The sequence below is a fragment of the Mirounga angustirostris genome, unplaced genomic scaffold, assembly GCF_029215605.1.
Source record: "Mirounga angustirostris isolate CCGP_5_RB_7025 unplaced genomic scaffold, mMirAng1.0.hap1 SCAF_1, whole genome shotgun sequence".
Taxonomy (NCBI): Eukaryota; Metazoa; Chordata; class Mammalia; order Carnivora; family Phocidae; genus Mirounga; species Mirounga angustirostris.
The window spans coordinates 190,927,002-190,950,893 of record NW_026991709.1 but is presented as its reverse complement, the minus strand read 5'-3'; the positions used below and the strand labels follow the sequence as shown (position 1 = coordinate 190,950,893).

Here is a 23,892-nt window from a genome sequence, read left to right as displayed (position 1 = left end):
AAAAAAGAAGAAAGATCTCAAATGAAGAACCTAACTTTATACCTCGTGGAACTTCAAAAAATGAACAAATGTAAACTCAAAGCGAGCAGGAGGAAGGAAATAATAAAGATTAGGGAAGAGGTAAACAAAATAGAGAATAAAAAATCAATAGAAAAGAATCAGTGGAACTTAGAGTTGGTTTTTTTTTTTCTTAATCAAGAAAATTGGGGTGCCTGGGTGGCTCAGTCATTAAGCATCTGCCTTCGGCTCAGGTCATGGTCACAGGGTCCTGGGATCAAGCCCCACATTGGGCTCCCTGCTCGGCAGGAAGCCTGCTTCTCCCTCTCCCGTTCCCCCTGCTTGTGTTCCCTCTCTTGCTGTAGCTCTCTCTGTCAAATAAATAAATAAAATCTTTAAAAAAATAAATCAACAAAATTGACAAAACCTTAGCTAGGTTAAGAAAAAAGAGAAAAAATTCAATAACTAAATTTAGAAATGAAAGAGGGGATATTACAACCCATGCCACAAAAATTAAAAAGAATTATAAGAGAATACTATTAACAATTGTATGCCAACAAACTGTATAACTTAGAATAAATTCTTTTTTTTAAAGATTAAAAACAAATGAAGAAACTGAAGTACAGAAAAATTTAGTAACATGCCCAAGGTAACTACCGAATCATAGAAAATAGGAATTAAAACTGAGTTTGCCTAGCTTTAAAGTCCATGTTCTTTCTACTAAAGAAGGCTGCTTTCTAAATCTAGTGGTAGTAAATGTATCAAAAAAATTCCTCTAAAGTGAGAGCAGAAAAAGAAACTGTAATTTTTCCTTCTATGTCTATGTAAACCTCTTTGGTATCAGCTTGGATTCTACCATTTCCACCTGCAGGCAGACCTTTCTCCATGCTAACTTTTAGGATATAGAAACCTACTATGTAAGGTGAGTACAAGTGAAAAAATCCAGCAATATCTCTCTATTTTTCATTTTGGATTATCTCCCTTCTGGGTCCTGCAGAACCCTAGTCATGTGAGGACAAAGCCCCAGGCATGCACTCCAGTATTTTATTGGTTACTGGGAGAGCAACATGGCTCCCAGGAAGCTATTAAGATCGGACAACATAAACAACATCATCATTGCCAAGGCTCATACAAAACAGTTTGCTGGGAAACATACATTTGTCTGAAATAAGACCTCTCTGAACTGAAAGAATCAGCAGCAGCAGTGGATAAGACATGTTATACATCCTGCTCTGCTGTGCATACCTTCCCTTGACTTCAGTTTCCTCATCAGTAAAACAGAGACAACCATCCCTGTTGCACTGACTTGTATCTACAGAATGAGATGGTGTATGTGAAGCACTTCACGCTCAGCAAGCACAGTAACTGCTCTGTGGATAACACTGTCATCCTCACCAATGCATTCAGCACACAGCTGTACAGGTTGACCCTCTCTTCACAGCACCGATATTATTTTAGACATTAGGTTTCTTCCTAACTTTACCTTCAGATCCTCTCTCCACTCATTCATACCGTAGCTTTTAGAAATTTCTGGTTGGAAAATCTGCATTTTTGCCATGGATGTAGCCAGACGAGTTAAAGATTGACGACCACTGCCTCCAAGTCCAACAAGCAAAGCATTTCCACCAGACTGCTTTAGAATTCGACATATACGTGATAGATGTTCCAAAACATACCTACGAAATATCAATATTATTATACTTGAAAATATGAATGTAAACATGTATTTACATGTAACTATTATTTTATATTCTTGGAAGGATGGACTTTGCTATCCCATATGTTATCCCAATTTTAAAGATGTAATCATCAAAAAGTGTGGTTTTTCAAAAGAAATTACAACTGGATCACTTGATGCAAAGAAAAACTAAAGTACAAATTCAGGAAATGTAATATACAAATTATAGAAATGAAATTTTAACTACTTATACTGAAGCATATTCCTGCTTTTATTAAAAACATTTCTTCAATCTTAATACTAGGATTTCTATGTGAGAAACAGAAAATCAGTTCTCTACAAAATTAAATTCAGTGAAGACGCCAAGCCTCACTAGTAATTAGGGAAGTTAAAATTGGAGCCACATTTCTACTCTCCTTCAGACTGGCAAAACTTACCAAGCCTGGCAATCCTAAGTGTTGACAAGGGGGAGGGACAACGGGAGCTCTTAAATAATCATTTCTGAAGACACTTCAGCCAAACTTAGTGAAGTTGAAGATGCTTACCTACCATGACACAATAATTCCACTTTTAGGAATATAGCCTAGAGAAATTCTAACATGTGTACCCAGAGAGACATGAATAGTCAAACTTTTTTTTATAACCGCAAAAACTAGAAGTCACCTAAAAGTCTGTCTCAGAAAAATGACTACATTGTGTTAGTAGCAAAAACTCATTTTTTGTGACTCTCACAAACAATAGGGAATAAACTTGAAGAATACATGCAAAGTAAGACTGCGCATATATGTTTTGGAATGCACATGTGTAGTAAAGTCCAAAGAAGCACATGAGTTTCTTTTTACTCCCAAGGGTATGATGGGGATGCAGTCAGAGAGGGTTGGCTACACAAGGGACTTCAAATAAATTGCTAATATTTTATATCTTAAGCTGGATGATCAGTATAGGGTTATTCACCATATTTTTCTTTATACCTTTTGCCACATTTTAAATATTTCACAGAAAAATTTTACAAATAACAATTTCCACCATCAATACCAAATGTAGGTACCTAAAAATGACAAGATTCATTCTTGTTTTGTGAGTTTGATTATACTCATCTAAGCATTGGTCCACAATGTCACTAAAATGATGAATATTTGGAATTTCAACATAAACTCTGTCATCTCCTTCAAGGTCGGGATTCATATAATCGCCAAACATGAGATTTCTCAAGTTCTCTTCAGTTATCTATAGAATGGAAATCAACAAGTTACAAAATTTACAGTTTATAAAATAAATTTAAGAAAATGTTATATAAAATTTTGTTTTGTCCATGTTATGGGATGATTATCAACTAATTCTTTTAAACATTAAGATAGTAAATAATATGCTTGTAAAATTAATACCTGAAATTATATTATATCCTCCAAAAATAAAAAGAACAGAAATTTTTCTGTCATATGAATTTTTCCCCCCAGAGCCTGGAAAAGTCATTCTGAGTGAGTAACTACTAAGGGATGGTCACCATGTTAAGCACTTTTCATTCATTATACCATTTAATCCCTATCATATAAGGTTTTATTCTCTTTTTTTAAAGATTTTATTTATTTATTTGAGAGAGAGAGAGAGAGCAAGGGCAAGGGCAACCAGCGTTGGGGGGCAGAGGGAGAGAGACTAGCAAACTCTGTACTGAGCATGGAGCGCGACATAGGGCTCGATCTCATGGCCAGAGATCATGATCTGAGCCAAAATCAAGAGAGGGTTGCTCAACTAACTGAGCCACCCAGGCGCCCCAAGGTTTTATTCTTTAAATAACTTCTCCGTTACCTACATAATTCCTCTGAAGACAAATCTTCTCAAAATAAATACCTATCAAAGAGGAAAGTTAAAAAAATATGATTGTTAAGAAGCAAGAGTATTTTTTAAAGATAAGTTGATTGTAACAATCCATGCTATTGTACAATTTTAATTTGTTTAGAATCACTAAATATACTCACTGGTGTGTTCTCCTTCCTCAAATGTGAAAAGATACCATCAAAAGATTCTTTAAAATGGTCCCTTATCACAGCTTTGATTAAATTGAACAGCCAGTATCGATCATTATCATTAATGAGCCGGTCATAAAAAACACGGAGAACCTCATGGACGAACAGGCGGATCATGGTGTGCTTGCTCTCCACGGCATCTTTCTCAATGAGTAAGCAGCCCTGGATGACACGTGAAAAATCCCGCAAGTTGAAGGTGTAATGAGATTTCGTGGGAGTGGGCAAAAGATTTTCCATGGATTGTTTATATATCTGAATATGAAAAAAGCAACAAAGCAAAAATAAAATTATTATAATAAGCAAAGTCATGTAACAAATAGTATATTCTATAAAATATTTAGGGGCGCCTGGGTGGCTCAGTCGTTGGGCGTCTGCCTTTGGCTCGGGTCATGATCCCAGGGTCCTGGGGTGGAACCCCACGTTGCGCTCCCTGCTCCGCGGGAGGCCTGCTTCTCCCTCTCCCACTCCCCCTGCTTGTGTTCCCTCTCTCGCTGTGTCTCTCTCTGTCAAATAAATAAATGAAATCTTAAAAAAAAATCTTAAAAAGAATTAAAAAATTAAAAAATAGTCACCAATTTTTAAAAAATAAAATAAAATATTTATCTTATCAGATTATATTGGTTTGGAAAATTGTACAGTACCAAGTCTAGCATGACATTTAGCTTTTTATTTTGGTTTATCACAGGCATTTTGAAGTTGAGGTAACTTAAAATTATCAGATTCCTTCCAAACCCAAGGACAATGTTTTTATCTCCCAGTTATTACAGTTGTTCCATTTAAAGTTGAATGACCCGGGATTAAATAATTAGCAAAAACTTTAGCGGAAAGTGAAACCAAGATAACTCATTCTGAAGCATTCCAAATGAAGGGATGGATGAAACAATTTCCTTTTGACTACCCTTGACTTCAAAACAAATCAATGGATTCTCTTCCTTCCCTTTGCTCCTATTTTCTCTCTGCCTCTTCTTCAGCTCTTTTTTTTAATTCTTTTTTTTTCTTTTATCGGTATCCCAGGCATGTATGCCTGCTAAAGCCTCTTTTATTTTTTTGTACCAGAATCATTTGTAGTAAATTACCTTTTGTGTGCACAAAACCACTGGATTAGTGTATCAGTATGGAATCACTAATGGAAAACTATGACCAAAAGCACACACTATATATAAATGAGAAATTCCTACCCAGGTTAATAAAAGCTATGCTTACAATTTAGTTAAAAAAATTGTAGTCAAAACAGGTTGTGTGGGAGAAGTTACACTGGCCAGCTGCCTTGGTATCATGTACACACAAGCAAATAATGGCAATTCAGTCTGGTTACCACACCCACAGGGAAGCATGGTAAGCAGAACCTAGCCACCACACACCAAAACACAGTACAACAACATGGCATTTACCTTAACAAGCAAGGAGGAATAATCAGGGAGGAAGGGCAAATGGGTCCTGACTCTGGGTGACAGTCGCTAAGGACATTTTACACTTGTTTGTAAGTTTCTTATAATGGATCTGGAAAATGTGAAAGGGCCAGCAGTCTTTCGAAATCCAAGGTTCAAAATACTATTGCACCACATTTTCAAATAGCCCACAAGTTCTGCCAACAGTTAAATGTGAAATTTTGTGTCACAATAGAGATAGAGAAGAACCTTGGGTCCTTTATATTTGAACATATGCATGGCTCGACAAATCTAAAGCAGTGCTTTCTGAAAACTTTTTTTTTTTTTAAAGATTTTATTTATTTGACAGAGAGAGACACAGCGAGAGAGGGAACACAAGCAGAGGAAATGGGAGAGGGAGAAGCAGGCTTCCCGCCAAGTAGGGAGCGTGATGCGGGGCTCGATCCCAGGACCCTGGGATCATGACCTGAGCTGAAGGCAGACGCTCAACGACTGAGCCACCCAGGTGCCCGTGAAAACTTTTTTTTTTTTATTAGCTGTTTTACTTGTGTTATTTTGAATACTGTCACACAAGAACTAAAAATCTCTGTCATTTCTTAAAGAGTTTACACAATTGGCTATAATACGGAAATAAAGTATGATTTTACTATATGCTGAACTTACCAAATAAAGTTTAATATTTTCTTTAAGGACAGTAAATGAAATCTTTTATAATATAGCCCCCCCTCCACAAAAAAAAAAAACAAATGAAATTATTTTTTATTTATCTGTGTTCTATGATTCATCCCCCCTCCTAGCTTCCACATGGTAGGTCTAAAATGCTTCAAAGCAGGAGATGCCCGAAATACATAAATCATATTTTATAAATAGAAGCACTTTTCTGGTATCGGAATAAGTACTGTAATTTCAATATACTATCACTTTGCTCATAGTTTCTCTATTTTAACAGCACAGATTTTCCACCAGAACAAGGCGGACACTTTAGATAGATATAGTGTGCTCTTGGAAACCAATGGGATGATTCTAGGGAGTTTTGTACTTCTAATTGCACTTATGCCACAGTGAACCCACTTTATCAAGGGCTCCAGAAAAGCTTAATTCAGTAATATCATCACTCACTTACCTTACATACAGTTTCTCCTTTTATCATTAGTGATGAGGTTGGCTCTGGCCTCCCGAGCAATGGCAGATAACACACACTGAATAAGGCAAAGCCGTTGGGCCATCTTGTGTTCTGTTCCCACCCCTGTGTTTCCTTCTTACTATATTTTCACTGCTATTCCTAAGATATGTGGTATGGCTAAAAAAAAGTATTCATTCATAAGCTGCAGAGGTTTCCCTCTTTATTTTTTTTAATATTTGTTTATTTATTTATTTTTAAAGTAGGCTCCACACCCAGTGTGGGGCTCAAGCTCTCATGACCCCAAGATCAAGAGTTGCATGCTCTACCAACTGAGCCAGCCAGACGCCCCTTTCTCTGTCTTTTAAAAGACAAACATGAAGAATGGAAGGGAAGAGAGAGAAAATTAATAAACAACAGGGTAGAAACCTATTCGGGAAACCCTCGTAATGTGGCAGATACTGATTCTAAATGATTTCCTTGGAACAGCCTTGTGAAATAGGTGCTATCTTTCATTTTAGTGATTAAAAAACTGAGTTTATGGAAGGTCAAATTACTTGCTCTAGGCCACATAGCTTGGAAATAGCAGTCAAGGCTCAAACTGAGTTAGATTCCCTGATTTCAAAGCCCATGATCTTCTGTTCTCAAGCCTTCTTAACAGCTTCTCTGACACTGAAGATCAAAGTAGATGGCTAAGGGAAAAAAATGTTTAAAAAAAAAAAAAAAGAACCAAACTAGGAAAATATGTAATACTAAAACATTCTGTATCGCAGTATTCGCTCACCTCCATTGTCCCACTGACAATCTGGTTCCCAATTGAAAAGTACTCTGGAGGAAATTCCCGAGTCCTCAGGTAGAATGCTACAATTGATGAGAAGATTCGGACCATAGTTTCATCACTGAAAGTATTAATAGAGCAGATGTTGAAATGTCGAATAAACCGGGGAGTGACTGGATTTCTTCCACCACCTGGAGGACCCATGGCAGCGATCAGCTGGATGTCAACCAGTGTGATTTTACTTGTGTCCTTAAGATCATACCTTGAAAGCACATAAAAATTCCAAAGCAATCAGTTAAAAGCCAATAAGATGGAATGAAATGTAGAATGCCTAGAAACTTAATCTGATTTTAGCTTCTCTAAAAGGAAGAATCCTAAAAAAATGGTTGGAGTAGAAAAATTAAAAATAAATTTTATTTTTTAAATTGAGGTATAATTGACAACATTAGTTTTGGGTGTATAACATAATGACTCAGTATTTGTATATACTGTAAAATGATCACCACAGCAAGTCCAGTTAACATCTGTCACCATACATAGTGACAATTTTTCTTGTGATGAGAACTCTCAAAATTCAATCTGTTTTTGAATATGCAATACAGTATTAACTGTAATCACCATGCTGTACATTACATCCTTATGACTTATTCATTTTACAACTGGAAATTTGTAATTTTGACCCCCCTCACCTATTTCACCCACCCCCCACCCAGCCCCTGAGCCTCGGGCAATCACCAGTCTCTGGACAAAACATTTTTGGTTTTGGGGGTGGGGGGGTTTGCGGGGGGAAGGGAAGAGGAAGGAGAGAGAGAGAATCTTAAGCAGGCTCCACGCCCTGATGTGGGGCTCAATCTCACAACCTGGAGATCATGACCTGACCTGAAATCAAGAGTCAGACGTTGAACTGCCTGAGCCACCCAGGTGCCCCTGGACAGAACTTTTTTTTTAAGATATTTATTTATTTATTTATTTATTTATTTATTTATTTGTCAGAGAGAAAGACAGAGAGAGAGCACAAGCAGGGGAATGGGCAGAAGGAGAAGCAGGCTCCTCGCTGAGCAAGGAGCCCGATGTGGGACTTGATCTCAGGACCCTGGGATTATGACCCAAGCTGAAGGCAGACACTTAACTGACTGAGCCACCCAGGCGCCCCTGGACAGAATGTTTTTTAAAGCAGCACTCTATTTCTCCTTCCAGTGACACTGATTATGTTGTCCAAATTCTGGGTATCTAGAATGTCCCTTCCTTTTTTTTTTTTTATTATTATGTTATGTTAATCACCATACATTACATCATTAGTTTTTGATGTAGAGTTCCATGATTCATTATTTGCATATAACACCCAGTGCTCCATGCAGAATGTGTCCTCCTTAATACCCATCACCAGGCTAACCCATTCCCCCCCCCCCTCTAGAACCCTCAGTTTGTTTTTCAGAGTCCATAGTCTCTCATGGTTCGCTTCTCCCTCCAATTTCCCCCCCTTCATTCTTCCCCTCCTATCTTCTTTTTTTTTTTTTTTTAACATATAATGTATTATTTGTTTCAGAGGTACAGGTCTGTGATTCAATAGTCTTATACAATTCACAGCGCTCACCATAGCACATACCCTCCCCAGTGTCTATCACCCAGTCACCCTATCCCTCCCACCTCCCACCACTCCAGCAACCCTCAGTTTGTTTCCTCAAACAAATTAAGAATTAATTAAGAATTTTTTAATTCTTTTTTAATTCTTTAATTTCTTAATTAAGAATTAAGAATTCCTCCTATCAGTGAGGTCATATGATACATGTCTTTCTCTGACTGACTTATTTTGCTCAGCATAATACCCTCCAGTTCCATCTACATCGTTGCAAATGGCAAGATTCCATTCCTTTTGATGGGTGCATAATATTCTATTGTATATATATACCACATCTTCTTTATCCATTCATCTGTCGATGGACATCTTGGCTCTTTTCACAGTTTGGCTATTGTGGGAATGTCCCTTCCTTTTGCCCTTCCCTTTCTTTCCTACTCTTCTTTCCAATTTGACTCTCTGCTTGGTCTCTCCTCACTCCAAATCCAGAAGCATGGATGAGAGATTATTCCTGTTTGTAGCTGGTTATAGGTAGGGTGACCATATGTCCCATTTTGCCTACGACAATTCTGAGTGGGCTTGTCCTGGAGTAATTATTAGTAACACACCTCTTTTATGCTCAGAAATGTTCCAGTTCAAACAATCATACAGTCATACTACTTACAAGAAAGTCCTGATTTTGTTTTTGCATCTCATCTTCAGAGTACATAAAAATATCTAAATAGTACCTATAACACTTTTGTTAAAAAGAGACCCAACGGGGAACAACAAAGGTCTAAAGAAATTTTAATTAGAAAGAAATATATAGGGGTGTCTGCCTTTGGTTCAGGTCATGATCACAGGGTTCCTGGATCGAGCCCCATGTAGGGTCCCTTGCTTAGCAAGGAGTCTGATTCTCCTTCTCCTTCTGCCTCTCCCCTGGCTCATTCTCTCCCTCTCTCTCTCTCAAATAAATAAATAAAATCTTTAAAAAAAAAGGAAAGAAATATATAAATGGCTCAATTTAGTTGGAACCACTCAGATCGAAAATGTGCTTATTACTGATAGGCCATTAAGTCCTTTAACACTGAAGTTCTTGCAAATAGGAGGCAGGGGATGTGGGAGAAATCAGTCTTTACCAGTATCCCTAGCAGAAAGTATGAAAATATGACCTTTTTTGGCAGCAACCCTAATAACTTTCAATAGGGAGCTTGTTAAGTAAATTATGGCAGGATCCACACATTTAAACTGTATTAGAAATCAACAAAATGAGAAATAAAAACCCAATAAAATGAGATAAACAATATGTATAGGTTTTCAAAAAAATTTTAAGTGCAAATAAGTTATAAAACATTGTGTAATAGGAGTCTATTTTTAAAAATAAAGCTATATTTGCATAGAAAAAAACCTTGACAGAATAGGGAATACACTATTAACAGCAGTTAACTCCTGGAGGCAGGAGTCCCAGGGCCTGAAGTAATAATAAAAATGTATTTCTAAAATATGACTTAGCTTCAAAATTAGTCTATCCTTGCCTTAGGTAAAAAAAAATCATGCATACTGGGGATTAGAAAAGTATGAGGAGGAAATGAAGAATTATTAATCCTAACTAAAAGACACAATATCTTACATGTTGGAAACTAACCATAGCATCATAAAAATGGGATGGAGGGTGGGGTGCCTAGGTGGCTCAGTCAATTCAGCATCCACTCTTGATTTTGGCTCAGGTCATGATCTCCTGAGTCATGAGATCTAGCCCTGCACTGGGCTCTGCACTCAGCAGGGAGTCTTCTTGAGATCCTCTCTCTCTGCCCGCCACCCCAACGGCATGTATACATACTCTCTAAAATAAATAAATCTTTTTAAAAAAATGGGATGGAGGGAGCAGAAGAGTTATCTATGGAATTGGTGTCAAAACCACGCTATCTCAAAGATACGGGTAGTCCCAAGCAGTCACAGAAAATAAAGAGAATTTAAAATGGCAGAAACATGAGATGCTGATTATGGTTACTTAGGTTGAAGCCTACCCACAAATTCTCAGCCCTTGGAGAATAGTACTTTGAAAGATGTAATCTGTAAGTTATTTTCAAGGATTGAAAATAATAATTGAAAAGGAAAGAATTTATTCCATTATTGAATAAATACATTTCCAATACTGGATTATTCATCCCAGTAATCTAACTCACACATTCACAGGAAAGACTGTCATAAAAAAAATTATAGAAAAGTCTTCCAAAAATTTCTGTATAAAAAAATCTAAGTAACCATTTTCTTCCATAAGTAACTTGAAAAAATGGATTACTTTGATGTGAGAAACTAAAATAGAAAAAGAGAACAAAAATGACTTCAGCATGGCTAATTAAGACCCCAGTTAAATAGTTACCAGTGCCCACAGTCAAAAAATTGTCGTAGTAATTCAATAGGAGGTTGAGCTCCATATTTCTCCAATGCAGGCATATTCATGTCATCTATAAAAATTACACACTTCTTTCCCATAGGTGGTCCAAAAACTCCTTTGCGTCTTTTGTCCAATCTAGCCATAATAATATTCTAAAATATAAAGAAGAATAGTAGTATTTAAAGCCATACTTAACACCAGGGGGGAAAAGAATTTACAGTCTAATTATATAAGGAAATAAAGCCAGGAAGCACTGTGTGTGTGTTTATATTTATTCATTTTTAGGGTGATATCAAACCTTATATTCAATATCAAAGAGCATTTATTGAAATCCTTCTATGTGCTCAGAATTGTTATATATACATATTTATATATTTATATTGCACATAAACACAAAATATTTTCCTTGTTAGATACCCCAACATATCTATTAACTCTAACTTATTCAATATCTAAAAGCACTAATCTAAATTTATAAGATTTTGAAATAAAAGGAATTCTATAGGCTTAAAACAACAGAAATGAGCCCCATAGGACAGGTGAGAATGGACATAAATTTAGGCATGGATGATTATAATAGTGACTAGAAAAGGTCTCAGGCAGAACTTTCAACTTGGCACAAAGAAGGGAATGCACAACTGCATGGTTCCTGTCACGTAAGGTCTTATAATAGTCCATGGCTTGAATGATCATGGACAGAACTTCAGTAGCAGCAAATGCCCTTAAGGACCATCTAGAAGAGTCTAGAAAGAACAACTGAAAGTTCTCTCTCTCTCTCTCTCTCCCCCCAATCTCTTCTATCAATTGTGGCTTCTTCTTGGGCTTAATAAAAAAAAAGGATGACAAAACTCAATAATTCAGAATTAATGCAAAAATGTTCCCTTGAATGTGATTACAACATTACCATGCTCTTGGAAATTATCAGTTAATTGTGGTGTCTTTTATCCTTTGTTTTTAAATAGGTATGTTTAAAATAATTTATAACCCAGGAATTTAATTAATAAAAATGGGAACATAAATTTTTTTAAATGCTCTCTTGAACTTTTGTCCTTACAACTTGTAAAAAACTTACTTATCCCAAAAACAAAAGTTCTGAAGTTTCATTTAAATTTATAGAAGACTTACACAGCTGCTCATTTAATATACAATTTTAAACACTAATCAAATAAGGCAAAAAAAGTTAATTATGGACCCATGTTTCTGGCTTTAAACTAACCTGAACCTGGTTGGCACTGGTCCGTGCAGAGAAATTAACATAAAAAGGGAAATACTGGTCCTTTTCCAAGTGATTCATTAGTTTATCCTTCACATACACTGATTTTCCTGTACCCGTCGGACCCACGAAAAGCAGTGGCCTTTATGAAACAATGAACATATCGTTAAAAAAGAGAAAAAGTCAGAATACCATTTCTACTACAGAAGGCTGGAATTCGTTGAAAACTTAAGTAATGAAATCACCTTCATCTAAAAATTCACATTTTAATCTACCACTGTTATTTCATGTAAGACTGGTAAAAGTGATGATTGGCACACACTTTTGCTTCCTGTTACTGAGACTTTAATAGTAACAAACTATTATTTGGACAGATGTAACATTGCTATACTCCAAAAACACTCATAAACAAGTAATAAGATGCTTTGCTTTTCGGCAAAGAAAGCTAAAGTTTTTCTCCTCAGAAAAGTGACATATTTGTACTTTTTAGTTGGAGGTACAGTGTGTAAGAGACTAATAAGATGATGACATTAAGACTGGTTTAGGCTGTTTCCTAGTTATTAAAAAACTAGGTGACAGTGAAGTCTAAAGCTAATAGTTATATTATACCTGTTAATAGCGTTTTAAAATCTAAAATAGCATTTTAGAATAGACTTTAGAATCAGTTACTAACTGAAAACATTTGTCCAAAAGCAAACTCTAAGAAATTCTCCATTCAGTGAGGCCTCAAGACAGGGTTTCTCATTCTTGAGTGATCATAATTAATTTAAAATGGAAAAAAAAAAATCCTGTGAGTTTATGTTCACAGAACTCTGGGGAATCCCACGTGAGAAATACTGTTTAGAATGAAAAATTAAATACTGACCCTTTGATGGATAACTTGGCACCACCCAATACACAAAGACAAACACAAGGACTGGCGCTAAACCTGAGCACAGTGTTCTAAGAGGTCATCTAAGGGACCCAAATTATGCTAATATTAATTTAAAAAATTATCATTGAAGCATAAACATAAAATTAAAGTTCTTTTAGAACTACAGTGGCCCCTGAAAGTACACCTACATGTTTCAGTCTGAGTAACACTTGCCTTATGGAAAGCTATTTATTAAAAAAAGTTTTTAATAAAATACTGTGCTGAACTTGGGGCCCATGGACCAATGGAATAAATTTTTAGACAGTGTCCAGAGAATCTGTGAACTTGGATGACAAAAAGGTTATATATTGACTTTTACTATCCTTAACTAAAACGGACCAATTGTATCAATTGTACCTGTGTCTTTGTCACTAATAGAAATCACAGATATTATTCTAAATATTACAATGGTTACAGATGTCTCAAAATTATCACTTATGCCTATTACTTCTTTGAAATTATGATAGGCATCAGACCCACTGCTAGACTGTATTATTTAATGTGTCAGTAAAGCAGCACACGTATTACTACCTTAGCTCTAATGTGTTTAATATTTTAATGTGTTTCAATATGTCCTTTCCTTTGTAACTCTGTATTTGATGTATTCATTTAAAAGCATTATTCTAAAACAATTTTAAAAACTGTTTAAAAAGCATTATTCTGGCAAGTGGTTCATGGAACAGAAGGGCTCTTATACTAGGAATTTCCCAGAATTGGCAAGTCCCTTCCTTGCCTTTTTCAATATTAGCCTCGAAATGCAAAAATGTAACAAATAAGCAGTGAGTAATGTATGGAAGCATTGAATCACTATACCGTACACCTGAAACTAATATAACACTGTATATTAACTACACTGGATTTAAAATTTTTTTAAATGTAACAATAGGGATACAATAATATTCTCATGGGCTATTTTTCCTTTAATTTTTTTTTAATAAACAAGATAAAATTGTTGGAAAATTCACTAAGAAACTGGTTCTTTTTTTAAGATTTTTTATTTATTATTTATTTGAGCGAGAGAGCACAAGCTAGGGGGAGTAGCAGAGGGAGAGGGAGAAGCAGACTCCCTGATGCGAGGCTCAATCCCAGGACCCTGGGATCATGACCTGAGCCGAAGGCAGACACTTAACTGACTGAGCCACCCAGGTGCCCCAAGAAACAGGTTCTTCATCAAAAACAAACCAACCATGACATTCATGCATATTATGTAAGCTTGTCTAGTTTAAATAGTATTAATGATAAATTATGCCTAACGTTTTAAAAGAAAAACAAGAACATTATTAGAAAAGTTGGTGTGAATATGCCTATAGTACGTTAGGCTTTTAAGTTTCATGTCCTCTTCTTTGATGTGCTCTTATGATCTAAGTCTGAGATTTCCATGTTCATCTTAAGTTATGAAAAACTGGCATAGGACAGACTTGAAAAATGCTAAATGGGAGAATGCGGATCATAGTCGATACTCAGGAGCATACTAAACTTTTGAGGTGTAGAATGCATACCTGTTCACCAATAACACTGCAACTGACCTTTAGTCTGCTGTTACTAATACAATAAACATAAGGTAGTTTATGAGGCAACGAAGTATAGCAGCTAATTTTGGTGTAGGCAATAGAAAACCTGGATTCTAGGTTTGCCACTAGTAACAGAGGCCACTGCTGGCATGTCAGTTAGTCCCTCAGGGTCTGTTATCTGAAAATGGATGACCTCCAAGTTTACTTCAAAAGTCCTATGATCTGGGACACCTGGGTGGCTCAGTGGGTTAAATATATGACTCTTGATTTCAACTCAGGTCATGATCTCAGGTTTGTGAGATTGAGCGCTGCATCAGGCTCCATGCTGCCTTCTTGGGATTCTCTCTCTCCCTTTGACTCTTTTTCCCACTCTCTCCCTCTCTTAAAAAAAAGAAAATCCTACGATCCTATTAGAATGGTCCCGTTATATTTAAAATGCATGTTCATAACTGAGTTTCTTACTTTGCAAAGGTAATACTCAAATCCATTAGAAATGTATATCTAATTGTGTCCATTGTAGGGACTATAATATCTTGAATCCTGACACGTTTTTCTCCCAAATTAGTACTTTTAATTAATTCATTCCAATGGAGCCAGCGACCTCGGTTTTTCAACTACAAGAGAACATAAGTTTTAAAATACAACCATGCACTTGGTATCTGAAAGGCCCTTTAACATACTGATATCATATTTGCTTTTAAAAACCTTAGTTTATCATCATAATAAAACCTTCTTAGAGGAGTAAGTCATCTAAAATAATGTATATAACATTTTCTAGTCATGAAGTAAATTAATAAGCACCCATGAATCCACCACCCAATTTAAGAAACACACATTTTTCTTTGGATTGATTATCCCTCTGCTTAAGTGCTATGAATACCATCAAAATTTTTTCCTATTTCCTGGCAAATTGTACACATATATGGCATGTGTCTGGATGGTGGTAATTATGCAAGTTTGGGTGAATGTTTCTTTAGTAATTCATATTCTTAATTTTTTTAAGTTTAAGCTTTCGTTTCTATCAAAGTTATATATGCACATATTTTAGAGTCAAAACTTTTAAAGAGGTTGGGAAAAACAGCAGTTTCCCACTCTTGTTTTCTCTTCTCCAGCAGCCACTCTATCTTTACCTCTTTAAGCTGGACATTTTGGGATTCATCTCCAACTCAAAGAATATGCTTATGTTATCATCTCTTGATTTTTTGGTTTTAGAGATTATTTTATTGACTTCCCACTGTGACTAATGAGGATTAAACTCTCTCTCTGGTCATATTCTTAAAATTCTGTATTAGCCTGGTGTAGGGAAAGATTTCTACTCTGGTAGCCAGGACAGCTGGATTCGGGTCTTGGTTCTGCTAGCCACTTGCCTTTCTAGGCTTGCCTCTTTATCTGTAAGTCATGAGATTTAGGGAAAGTTGTACTTAAGGCTCTCTGCAGATCTTATGTCTCTGTGAAGTCAAATTTGTGTGAATCAAATGATTATTCAGATGCTTGCTGTTTAAAAGAATCTTTTTGTGAATTTTTTAAAGTGGATAAAATAGATTTAATTTAAACCTGAAACTATAAAATAGTCCTAAAGAAAGTTTATCTACACTATCCACAAGTCAAAGGAGGAGAAACTAAAGAGACGGGACAAAAACGCCAACCACAGGGGTTAAAACAACATCAGGATGGGAACCCAGTTCTGCCTGCTGATCCAATACTTGATGCTTTAGAACTTATCATAATAAGCATTTTATATCATACCTCATACATGTAGTCATAGACCAGACCTTTTTCATCAAACTGGCATTCCCATTTACCCACAGATTCAGGCACTGGGTTGTTTTCATCTCTTCCCAGTATGATTGACCGTAGGAAAGTATCAAAAATGATCCGACCATCTGTATCACAACTTCCTCCAATGGACCAAATCAAAGAAAATATAAAGCTAGCCTATTGGTTTAAAAAAATTAATTTAAACTAATTATTTAAGAGCAATTTTTTAACTAAAATTAACTAAAATTTGACATATTAAGGAGGCCTGGTCAACATATTTGGAAAAGGCCAGGTCTACAGATAAAGTGGAATAGAGCACAGCTAAGTCACAGAGAACATTATTTCTCTGCCACTATCTATCTAAATTTAAAATGCCCATAGCAGGGCGCCTAAATGGTGCAGTTGGTTAAGCATCTGACTCTTGATCTCAGCTCAGGTCTTGATCTCAGGTTTGTGAGTTCAAGCCCCATGTTGGGCTCCATGCTGGGTGTGGAGTCTACTTAAAAAAAAAAAAAAAATGAATAACATGCCCATATCAAATGATCTAGGAATTCCTCTTTTAGGAGTTTGTCCTTAAATATATTACCACCTGTAAAATGATGTATGCACAAGAATATTTGCTGCAGCACTGTTTCTGCAGCCAAAAATAAGAAGCAACTTTTTTCAATAAGGGTCTGTTTAATGAGATTATGTTATGTATACTGGAATACATGCAGCTGTTTAAAAAAGTAACTCAGGGCACCTGGGTGGCTCAGTTGGTTAAGCAACTCCTTCGGCTCAGGTCATGATCCTGAAGTCCCGGGATCGAGTCCCACATCAGGCTCCCTGCTGAGCAGGGAGTCTGCTTCTCCCTCTGACCCTCTTTCCTCTTGTGCTCTCTCTCTCATTCTCTCTCTCTCAAATAAATAAATAAAAATCTAAAATAAATAAATAAATAAATAATAAATAAAAAAGTAACTCAATAAGTATACAGATCTTGAACAATCTCCAAGATACAATGTGAGAAAAGATGCAAATCAGTATGTATAGTATGCTAAAGTGTAAAAATGTATTCATATAAAAGAGAGTATGGATCAAATACCTCTAACAGGCTACCTAAGGCACTGGTAACTGGTTTCCTTGCAGGTGGCTAGGGCATTGGTATGGATAGAAAACCTACTTTTGCCTTTTGAATTTTACTCTAGGTACATGCTTATCCAGTTTAAAAAATCTACCAAATTATATATATATATATATATATATATAAAATATAATCAAATATGTTTTTCTTTTTTTTTTGTAAGTAATCTCTATACCCAATGTGGGGCTTGAATTCATGACCCTGAGACCAAGAGTCACATGCTTTACTGACTGAGCCAGCCTGGAGCCCCTCAAATATACTTTAAGAGAAAATTTTTAACCAGGTATCAATTTATATTAATCTTTAAAAGTAATTCTGAACCATTTAAAAAATTGAGGGAGTTAGGCTTACCAATAGAATGAAACTTTATAGAGATAGATAGATAGAGATAGAGATGATAGAGATATAACATGAAGGTCATACATACAGGTCTATATCTCTCTCTCTACAGATACAGATATAAAATGAAGGTTATATAGGTGAACTATTCCTAAAATGCTCTCATTTTATAAACAGGTAACACTGATAGGTATGGAACAATATTAAAAACTAGTTCTGTGAAAGGGAGTTCCAAACTTTGGGAGAAAAGGGAATATAAATAAATTAAGCTTCACACATGTCTGTTCAGTTTCTTCTAATAACAGTGAAAAGGGAGCAGGAAAGGAGGTGAAGATCAGCAAGGAATGTGAGGTGTCTGAGGTAGAGGACTTTCTGTGGTGACAACGTGAAGGGGAGGCACTGGGAGGGAACCCCAATCATCACAGAGTAGAAGAGAAGGTAGACTCAGTAGAGAAGATGAAGATATTTCTGAATAAGGTGGCAGATGGGAAAGAAGCACAGACCAGGGAAGAGAACCAAATACCTCTTTCCTCTGGCTCCCTTAGAGTCCTGTTCTCTGGTCTTCTCTGACCCCTAGACATTAGCTACCTAGACCACAGACATCCCCCCAGCGATGTAGCCTATGAACCCTGATGGCAACGCTTCCACCCAACTGGTTGGATGCCTGTTTCTGGTCTCCGACAGCCAGCTTTTAGCAGCCTACATCATGACTTAACCTTAAGACAAAATTAATTCACCTAAAGTTGCTACTGGATTAATATTAAGTCACCTTATTGTTTATCAAATTATGATCTTTCATAAATAATAAGACAGTTTAGGAGGCCAGGTCACCTTTACTGGGTCGGGAAGACAAGGGTTTGGCTCTGGCTACCACGCTGCAATGTGGTTCGAGATCCTGCCTGGGATCGGTGTCATGGCCGTGTGCTTGGTCATCCCCGGCATAGCCGGCGCACATCCACAGGTTCAGTAACAGGGGCAAGGAAAAAAGGGTTGCCTATTATCCATATCAGTGGAGTTTGATGCAAAGAGATAGGCAGGGTCTCTGGAGTTAATCGTTACTATGTGTCAAAGAGTTTGGAGAATATCGATTAAGGAAGCATTTTCCTGATTGATGAAAAATAACTCAGTCTTACTCATCTACCCCTTCTAGAAGGTTATGCAGTGTATTAATGTAGTGCATGATAAAAACAACAAAAAAGTAAAAAAAAAAAAAAAAAAGACAGTTTGGGTTCATTTGGGCATATTTTACTTTCTTTAAAATGTTTTTTTAAGTCAGAATACCAGGTCAGGGTGACTTCAATGCCTTCAGTTATTCCTTTGGTGCTCACCAAAAAACAGCTCTGGATCTTATGTCTCCCTCAATACAATTATCAATTCCAGAGGCACATTTTATTCTGTAAATGAAAAATTACATTAAGTATAAAACCTACCATAATCCAAACACGAATATGCTTGCTTGTAGGATCATTTTCCAGCACATTACAGAGTAGTACCTCAAAGAGGCGTGTGAGAGATACAACCACATTGCTATCGCTTGTAGGAATCAGTTCCTGCAAAGTGAAAAGAGTAAGATACTTTACTTTCATCTTCTTTGGAGAATAAAAAAAAACAAATATTTCATTTTTAAAACTCTCCCACCAGTCAGAATGGCTAGTATCAAAAAGATAAAAAATGACTAGTGTGGGTGAGGATGTGGAGAAAAGGGAACCCTTGTGCACTGTTGGTGGGAATACAAACTGGTGCAACCACTCTGGAAAACAGCATGGAGGCTGTTGAAAAATTTAAAAATAGAAGTCCCATGTGATCCAGTAATTCCACCCCTGGGTATTTACCCAGAGAAAATGAAAACACCAATTCAAAAAGATATAAGCACACCTGTATATTGCAGCATTATTCACAATAGGCAAGATATGCAAGCAATCCAAGTGTCCATCGATAGATGAATGAAGAAGTGTGGTATATATACAATGGAATGTTACTCATCCATAAAAAAAGAAAGATCTTGCCATTCTCAATAACTTGGATGGACCTACAGGGTATTGTACTAAGTGAAATAAGTCAGACAGAAAATGAAGTTAATGGAATGAATTTGTATTTTGGAACCATCATTCTGGTAGAAGGATGTAGACTGGACCAGAACAGCTCTATTATATTGATTCAGGTAGGAAATTACAAACGTCAGAACTGAGGCTACTATAAGAGGAAGGAGTGGATGGTCAGAGGAACCTGGATGGAGAGGAGAGGAGAGGAGAGGACAGATAAAAGTTAGCAAGGAGGGAAAAGTCAATAGATCCTGAGGACTAACTAGATGTGAAAAATATGGGAATAAATTATGAGAAGAAAATCCATCACTCATCAGAAAGGTGGAGCCTATTTTCTATTATTTGCAACATATAGAATTAGAGTTTTAAAATTAAAAAAATTGAAAAATGACTTTATATTTTCTCTATGAAGACATTGTATAAAATTTTCACAAAGTGGAATTCATTTTTTCTTAGGTGCAGAATATTTTTCCTATCTCTAAAATAGTATTTTAGGATGAAAAAAATCTACTGAATACCACTTTTCCCTTCCCAATATCAATATATTTATTTATATGTAAGTCACGTGTGTGTGTGTGTGTGTGTGTGTGTGTGTGTGTGAAGCAGGTTGGATGGTAGTCCCCAAAAAGAGAGGCCCATGTCATATCCCAGGAACTTATGAATGTGATCCTATTTGGGAAAGGGGTCTTGGAAGATGTAGCTAAGGATCTCAAGATGAGGAGATCATTTTGGAATATCTGACCCTAAATCCTTTTAAGAGTCACTGAAGAGACAGAGTTAGAGGCCCCGTGAGCTCGAAGGAAGAGACTGGAGTTAAGCAGCCAGAAGGCAAGGAATGTCTGGAAGCCAAAGCTGGGAGAGGTAAGGAAAGATTCTCCCTTAGAGCTTCCAGAGGAAGCTTGGCCCTGCCAACATCTTGATTTCAGACTTCTAGCCTCAGGACTGTGGCAGAATAAATTTCTGTTGCTTTAAACCACCAAGTTTGTGGTAATTTGTTATGACAGCCCTAAGAAACTAATAGAATATATAGTTTTCTCATAAAATACTAAATATACATGCAAATTTTAAAGCCACATATTTAAAATACTTTTAAGATATGGAAAATGATTAGGAATTTTAAAATTTAGTCACCATGGTTTTATCCAAAGAGTTTAACAGGCATACATTTTACCTCTGGGTTTATTCAGGTATAACTTAAGCAATATAAAACCAAAGGTGGATATTACTATAATGGTGGTAGGAAAATCACTTTTAATTCTGCTATAAAAGTTAAAAGATAAAAGTATTTAAACAACTGTAAATTGTGTTAATGGACACATAATACAAATCAGTGTTATTGTGACATCAATAGCATATAAGGTGGATGGGAAAGAGGTAAAAGTGGAGAGTTCTTGTATACAAACAAAGTTATTTGCTTAAAATAGACTGTTATAACTCTAAGATATTTTATGTAAGCCCCTTAGTGCCACTAAAAAAATACCTATAGAAATCACACAAAAGAACGAATCAAAACCTACCAATACAAAACAAAAAACAAACAAACAAAAAAAACCCACAATGAAACACAAAGGAAGACATCAAGAGAGAAAAGAAGGACAAAAAAACAGAAGACAAACAGAAAACAGTTAACAAAATTGCAATAGTAAATCCTTCCCTATCAAAATTACTCTAAATGTAAACATGTCGTGGATCACCACATCAAAAATTAATGATGTACTGTATGGTGACTAACATAACATAATAAAATTTAAAAAAAAATGTTAAATTCCCCAATAAAAAGAGTAGCTGAATGGATAAAAATCCAAGATCCATTTGTGTACTGCTATATCTGTATTGGATAAAGTAGACTTTAAGTAAAAACTGTCTTTAGAGACAAAGAAGGTCATAACAATGACAGAATGGTCAATTCAACAGGAAGATACAACAATTGTAAATATATATGCACTCAACATCAAAGCACCTAGGTATATAAAATAAATATCGACAAATCTGAAAGGAGAAATTGCCAGCAATACAATAATAGTAGTGGACTTCGATATCCCACTTTCAATAAGCAATAGAATATCCAAACAGAAACTCAGAAAAGAAACAATAGATTTGAGCAACACTATAGATCAAATGGGCCTAACAGATATATGTAGAACTTTTCACCCAGCAGTAGAAGGAAACACATTCTTTCTCAAGTTCACATGGAACAATCCCCGGGACAGACCACATGTTAGGTCACAAAACAAGTCAACAAATTTAAGATTAAATTATACAAAGTATCTTTTCTGACCACAATGGAATAGAACTAAAAGTCAGTAAAAATAAGAAAATGGGAAAATTCACAAATATTTGTATAAAAAACATGGTCTTGAGCAACCAATGGGTCCAAGAGGAAATTAAAAAGGAAATCAAAAAATATCTTGAGACAAAGGAAAATGGAAACACAACATACGAAAACTCATGAGATGCATCAAAAGCAGTACTAAGAGGGAAGTTTATAGCGATAAATGTTTACATTAAAAAAGAAGAAATCTCAAATAAACAACCTAACTTAAACCTTAAAGAACAACAAAAGAACAAACTAAACCAATAGTTAGCAGACTGAAATAAGAGCAAAATAGAAATAAAAAAGTAGAGAATAGAAAAACAATTAAAAAAATCAAACTAAGAGTTGGTTTTTCGAAAAGATAAACAAAATCAATAAACCCTTAGCTAGACTAAGAAAAAAAAAGAAAGATTCAAATGAGTGAAATCAGAAATGAAAGAGAAAACATTACAATGGATTCCTGAGAAATAAAAAGTATCGTCAAGGGATAATTATGAACAATTACATGCAAACAAATTGGATAACTTGGAAGAAACGGATAATTCCTAGAAACATACAACCTACCAAAACTGAATCAAGAAGAAATAGAAAGCCTGAACAGATCAATAACAAAGAGATTGAAGTAGTTATCAAAAACTTCCCAGAGAAAAGTCCAGATGACTTCAGAGCTGAATTCTACTAAACATTCAAAGAATTAATACCAATCCTTCTTAAACTCTTCCAAAAAACAGAAGTGGAGGAAATACTTCTAAGTTCATTTTTTGAGGCTAGAATCACCCTGATACCAAAGCCAGTCTTTTCACAAGAAAAGAAAATTATAAGCCAATATCTCTGAGAAATATAGATACAAAAATCCTCAATAAAATACTAGCAAACTGAATTCAATACACCAAAAAGATTACATACCATAACCAAGCAGGATTTATCCCTGAGATACAAGGGATATGCAAATTAATCAATGTGATATACACATTAACAGAATGAAAGACAAAAATCACATGATCGTCTCAATAAATTCAGAAAAAGTATTTGACAAAGTTCAACCACCATTTGTGATAAAAACTCTCAACAAGGGATGCCTGGGTGGCTTAGATGATTTAAGTGTCTGCCTTCGGCTTAGGTCATGTCGGGTCTTGCATTGGGCTCCTTGCTCAGTGGGGAGCCTGCTTCTCCCTCTGCCTGCCATCTCCCCTGCTTGTGCGCTATCTCTCTCTCTGACAAATAAATAAAATCTTTTTAAGAAACTCAACAAAGTAGATATAAAGGGAAATTTCTGCAATAAAATAGAGGACATTTATGAAAAGCTCACAGCTAAAATCATAATCCATGGGGTAAAACTGAAAGCTCTTCCTCTGAGATTTGGTATGAGGCAAGGATGCACACTCTCACCACTTCTTTTCAACAAGAAGTACTAACTAGAGCAACCAGACGAGAAATAAAAGGCATCCAAATCAGAAAAGAAGTAAAATGGTTTCTATTTGCAGGTGACATGATCCTATATGTAGAAAACCCTAAAGACTCCATGCAAAAACAAACAAAAAAAACCTTTTAGAACAAACAAACTCAGTAAAGTTACAGGATATAAAACCAAAATACAAAAATTAATTGCATTTGTTTACACCAACAATGATCTATCTGAAGAGGGAATCAAGAAAACAATCCCATTTATGATAGCATCAAAAAGAATAAAATACTTAGGAATAAATTTAACCAGGAACATGAAAGATCTGTACATTGAAAACTA

General features: G+C 35.8%; 1 protein-coding gene and 1 pseudogene across 1 annotated transcript in view; one reads left to right on the top strand and one right to left on the bottom strand.

Annotated features, from left to right (window-relative positions):
- The window catches only part of DNAH12 (dynein axonemal heavy chain 12), a 241,211-nt gene that overhangs the window by 101,572 nt on the left and 115,747 nt on the right, over window positions 1-23,892 (bottom strand). Inside the window, exons 37-45 of the mRNA XM_064594709.1 lie at window positions 19,223-19,342; window positions 16,322-16,510; window positions 15,038-15,189; window positions 12,155-12,293; window positions 10,924-11,090; window positions 6,992-7,247; window positions 3,652-3,951; window positions 2,724-2,902; window positions 1,481-1,673 (exon numbers count right to left, since the gene is read on the bottom strand). Of these exons, the coding sequence (XP_064450779.1) occupies window positions 1,481-1,673; window positions 2,724-2,902; window positions 3,652-3,951; window positions 6,992-7,247; window positions 10,924-11,090; window positions 12,155-12,293; window positions 15,038-15,189; window positions 16,322-16,510; window positions 19,223-19,342 (1,695 nt within the window). The remainder of the gene's footprint in view (window positions 1-1,480; window positions 1,674-2,723; window positions 2,903-3,651; window positions 3,952-6,991; window positions 7,248-10,923; window positions 11,091-12,154; window positions 12,294-15,037; window positions 15,190-16,321; window positions 16,511-19,222; window positions 19,343-23,892) is intronic.
- LOC123833693 (NADH dehydrogenase [ubiquinone] 1 alpha subcomplex subunit 1-like) lies at window positions 18,597-19,003 on the top strand (annotated as a pseudogene).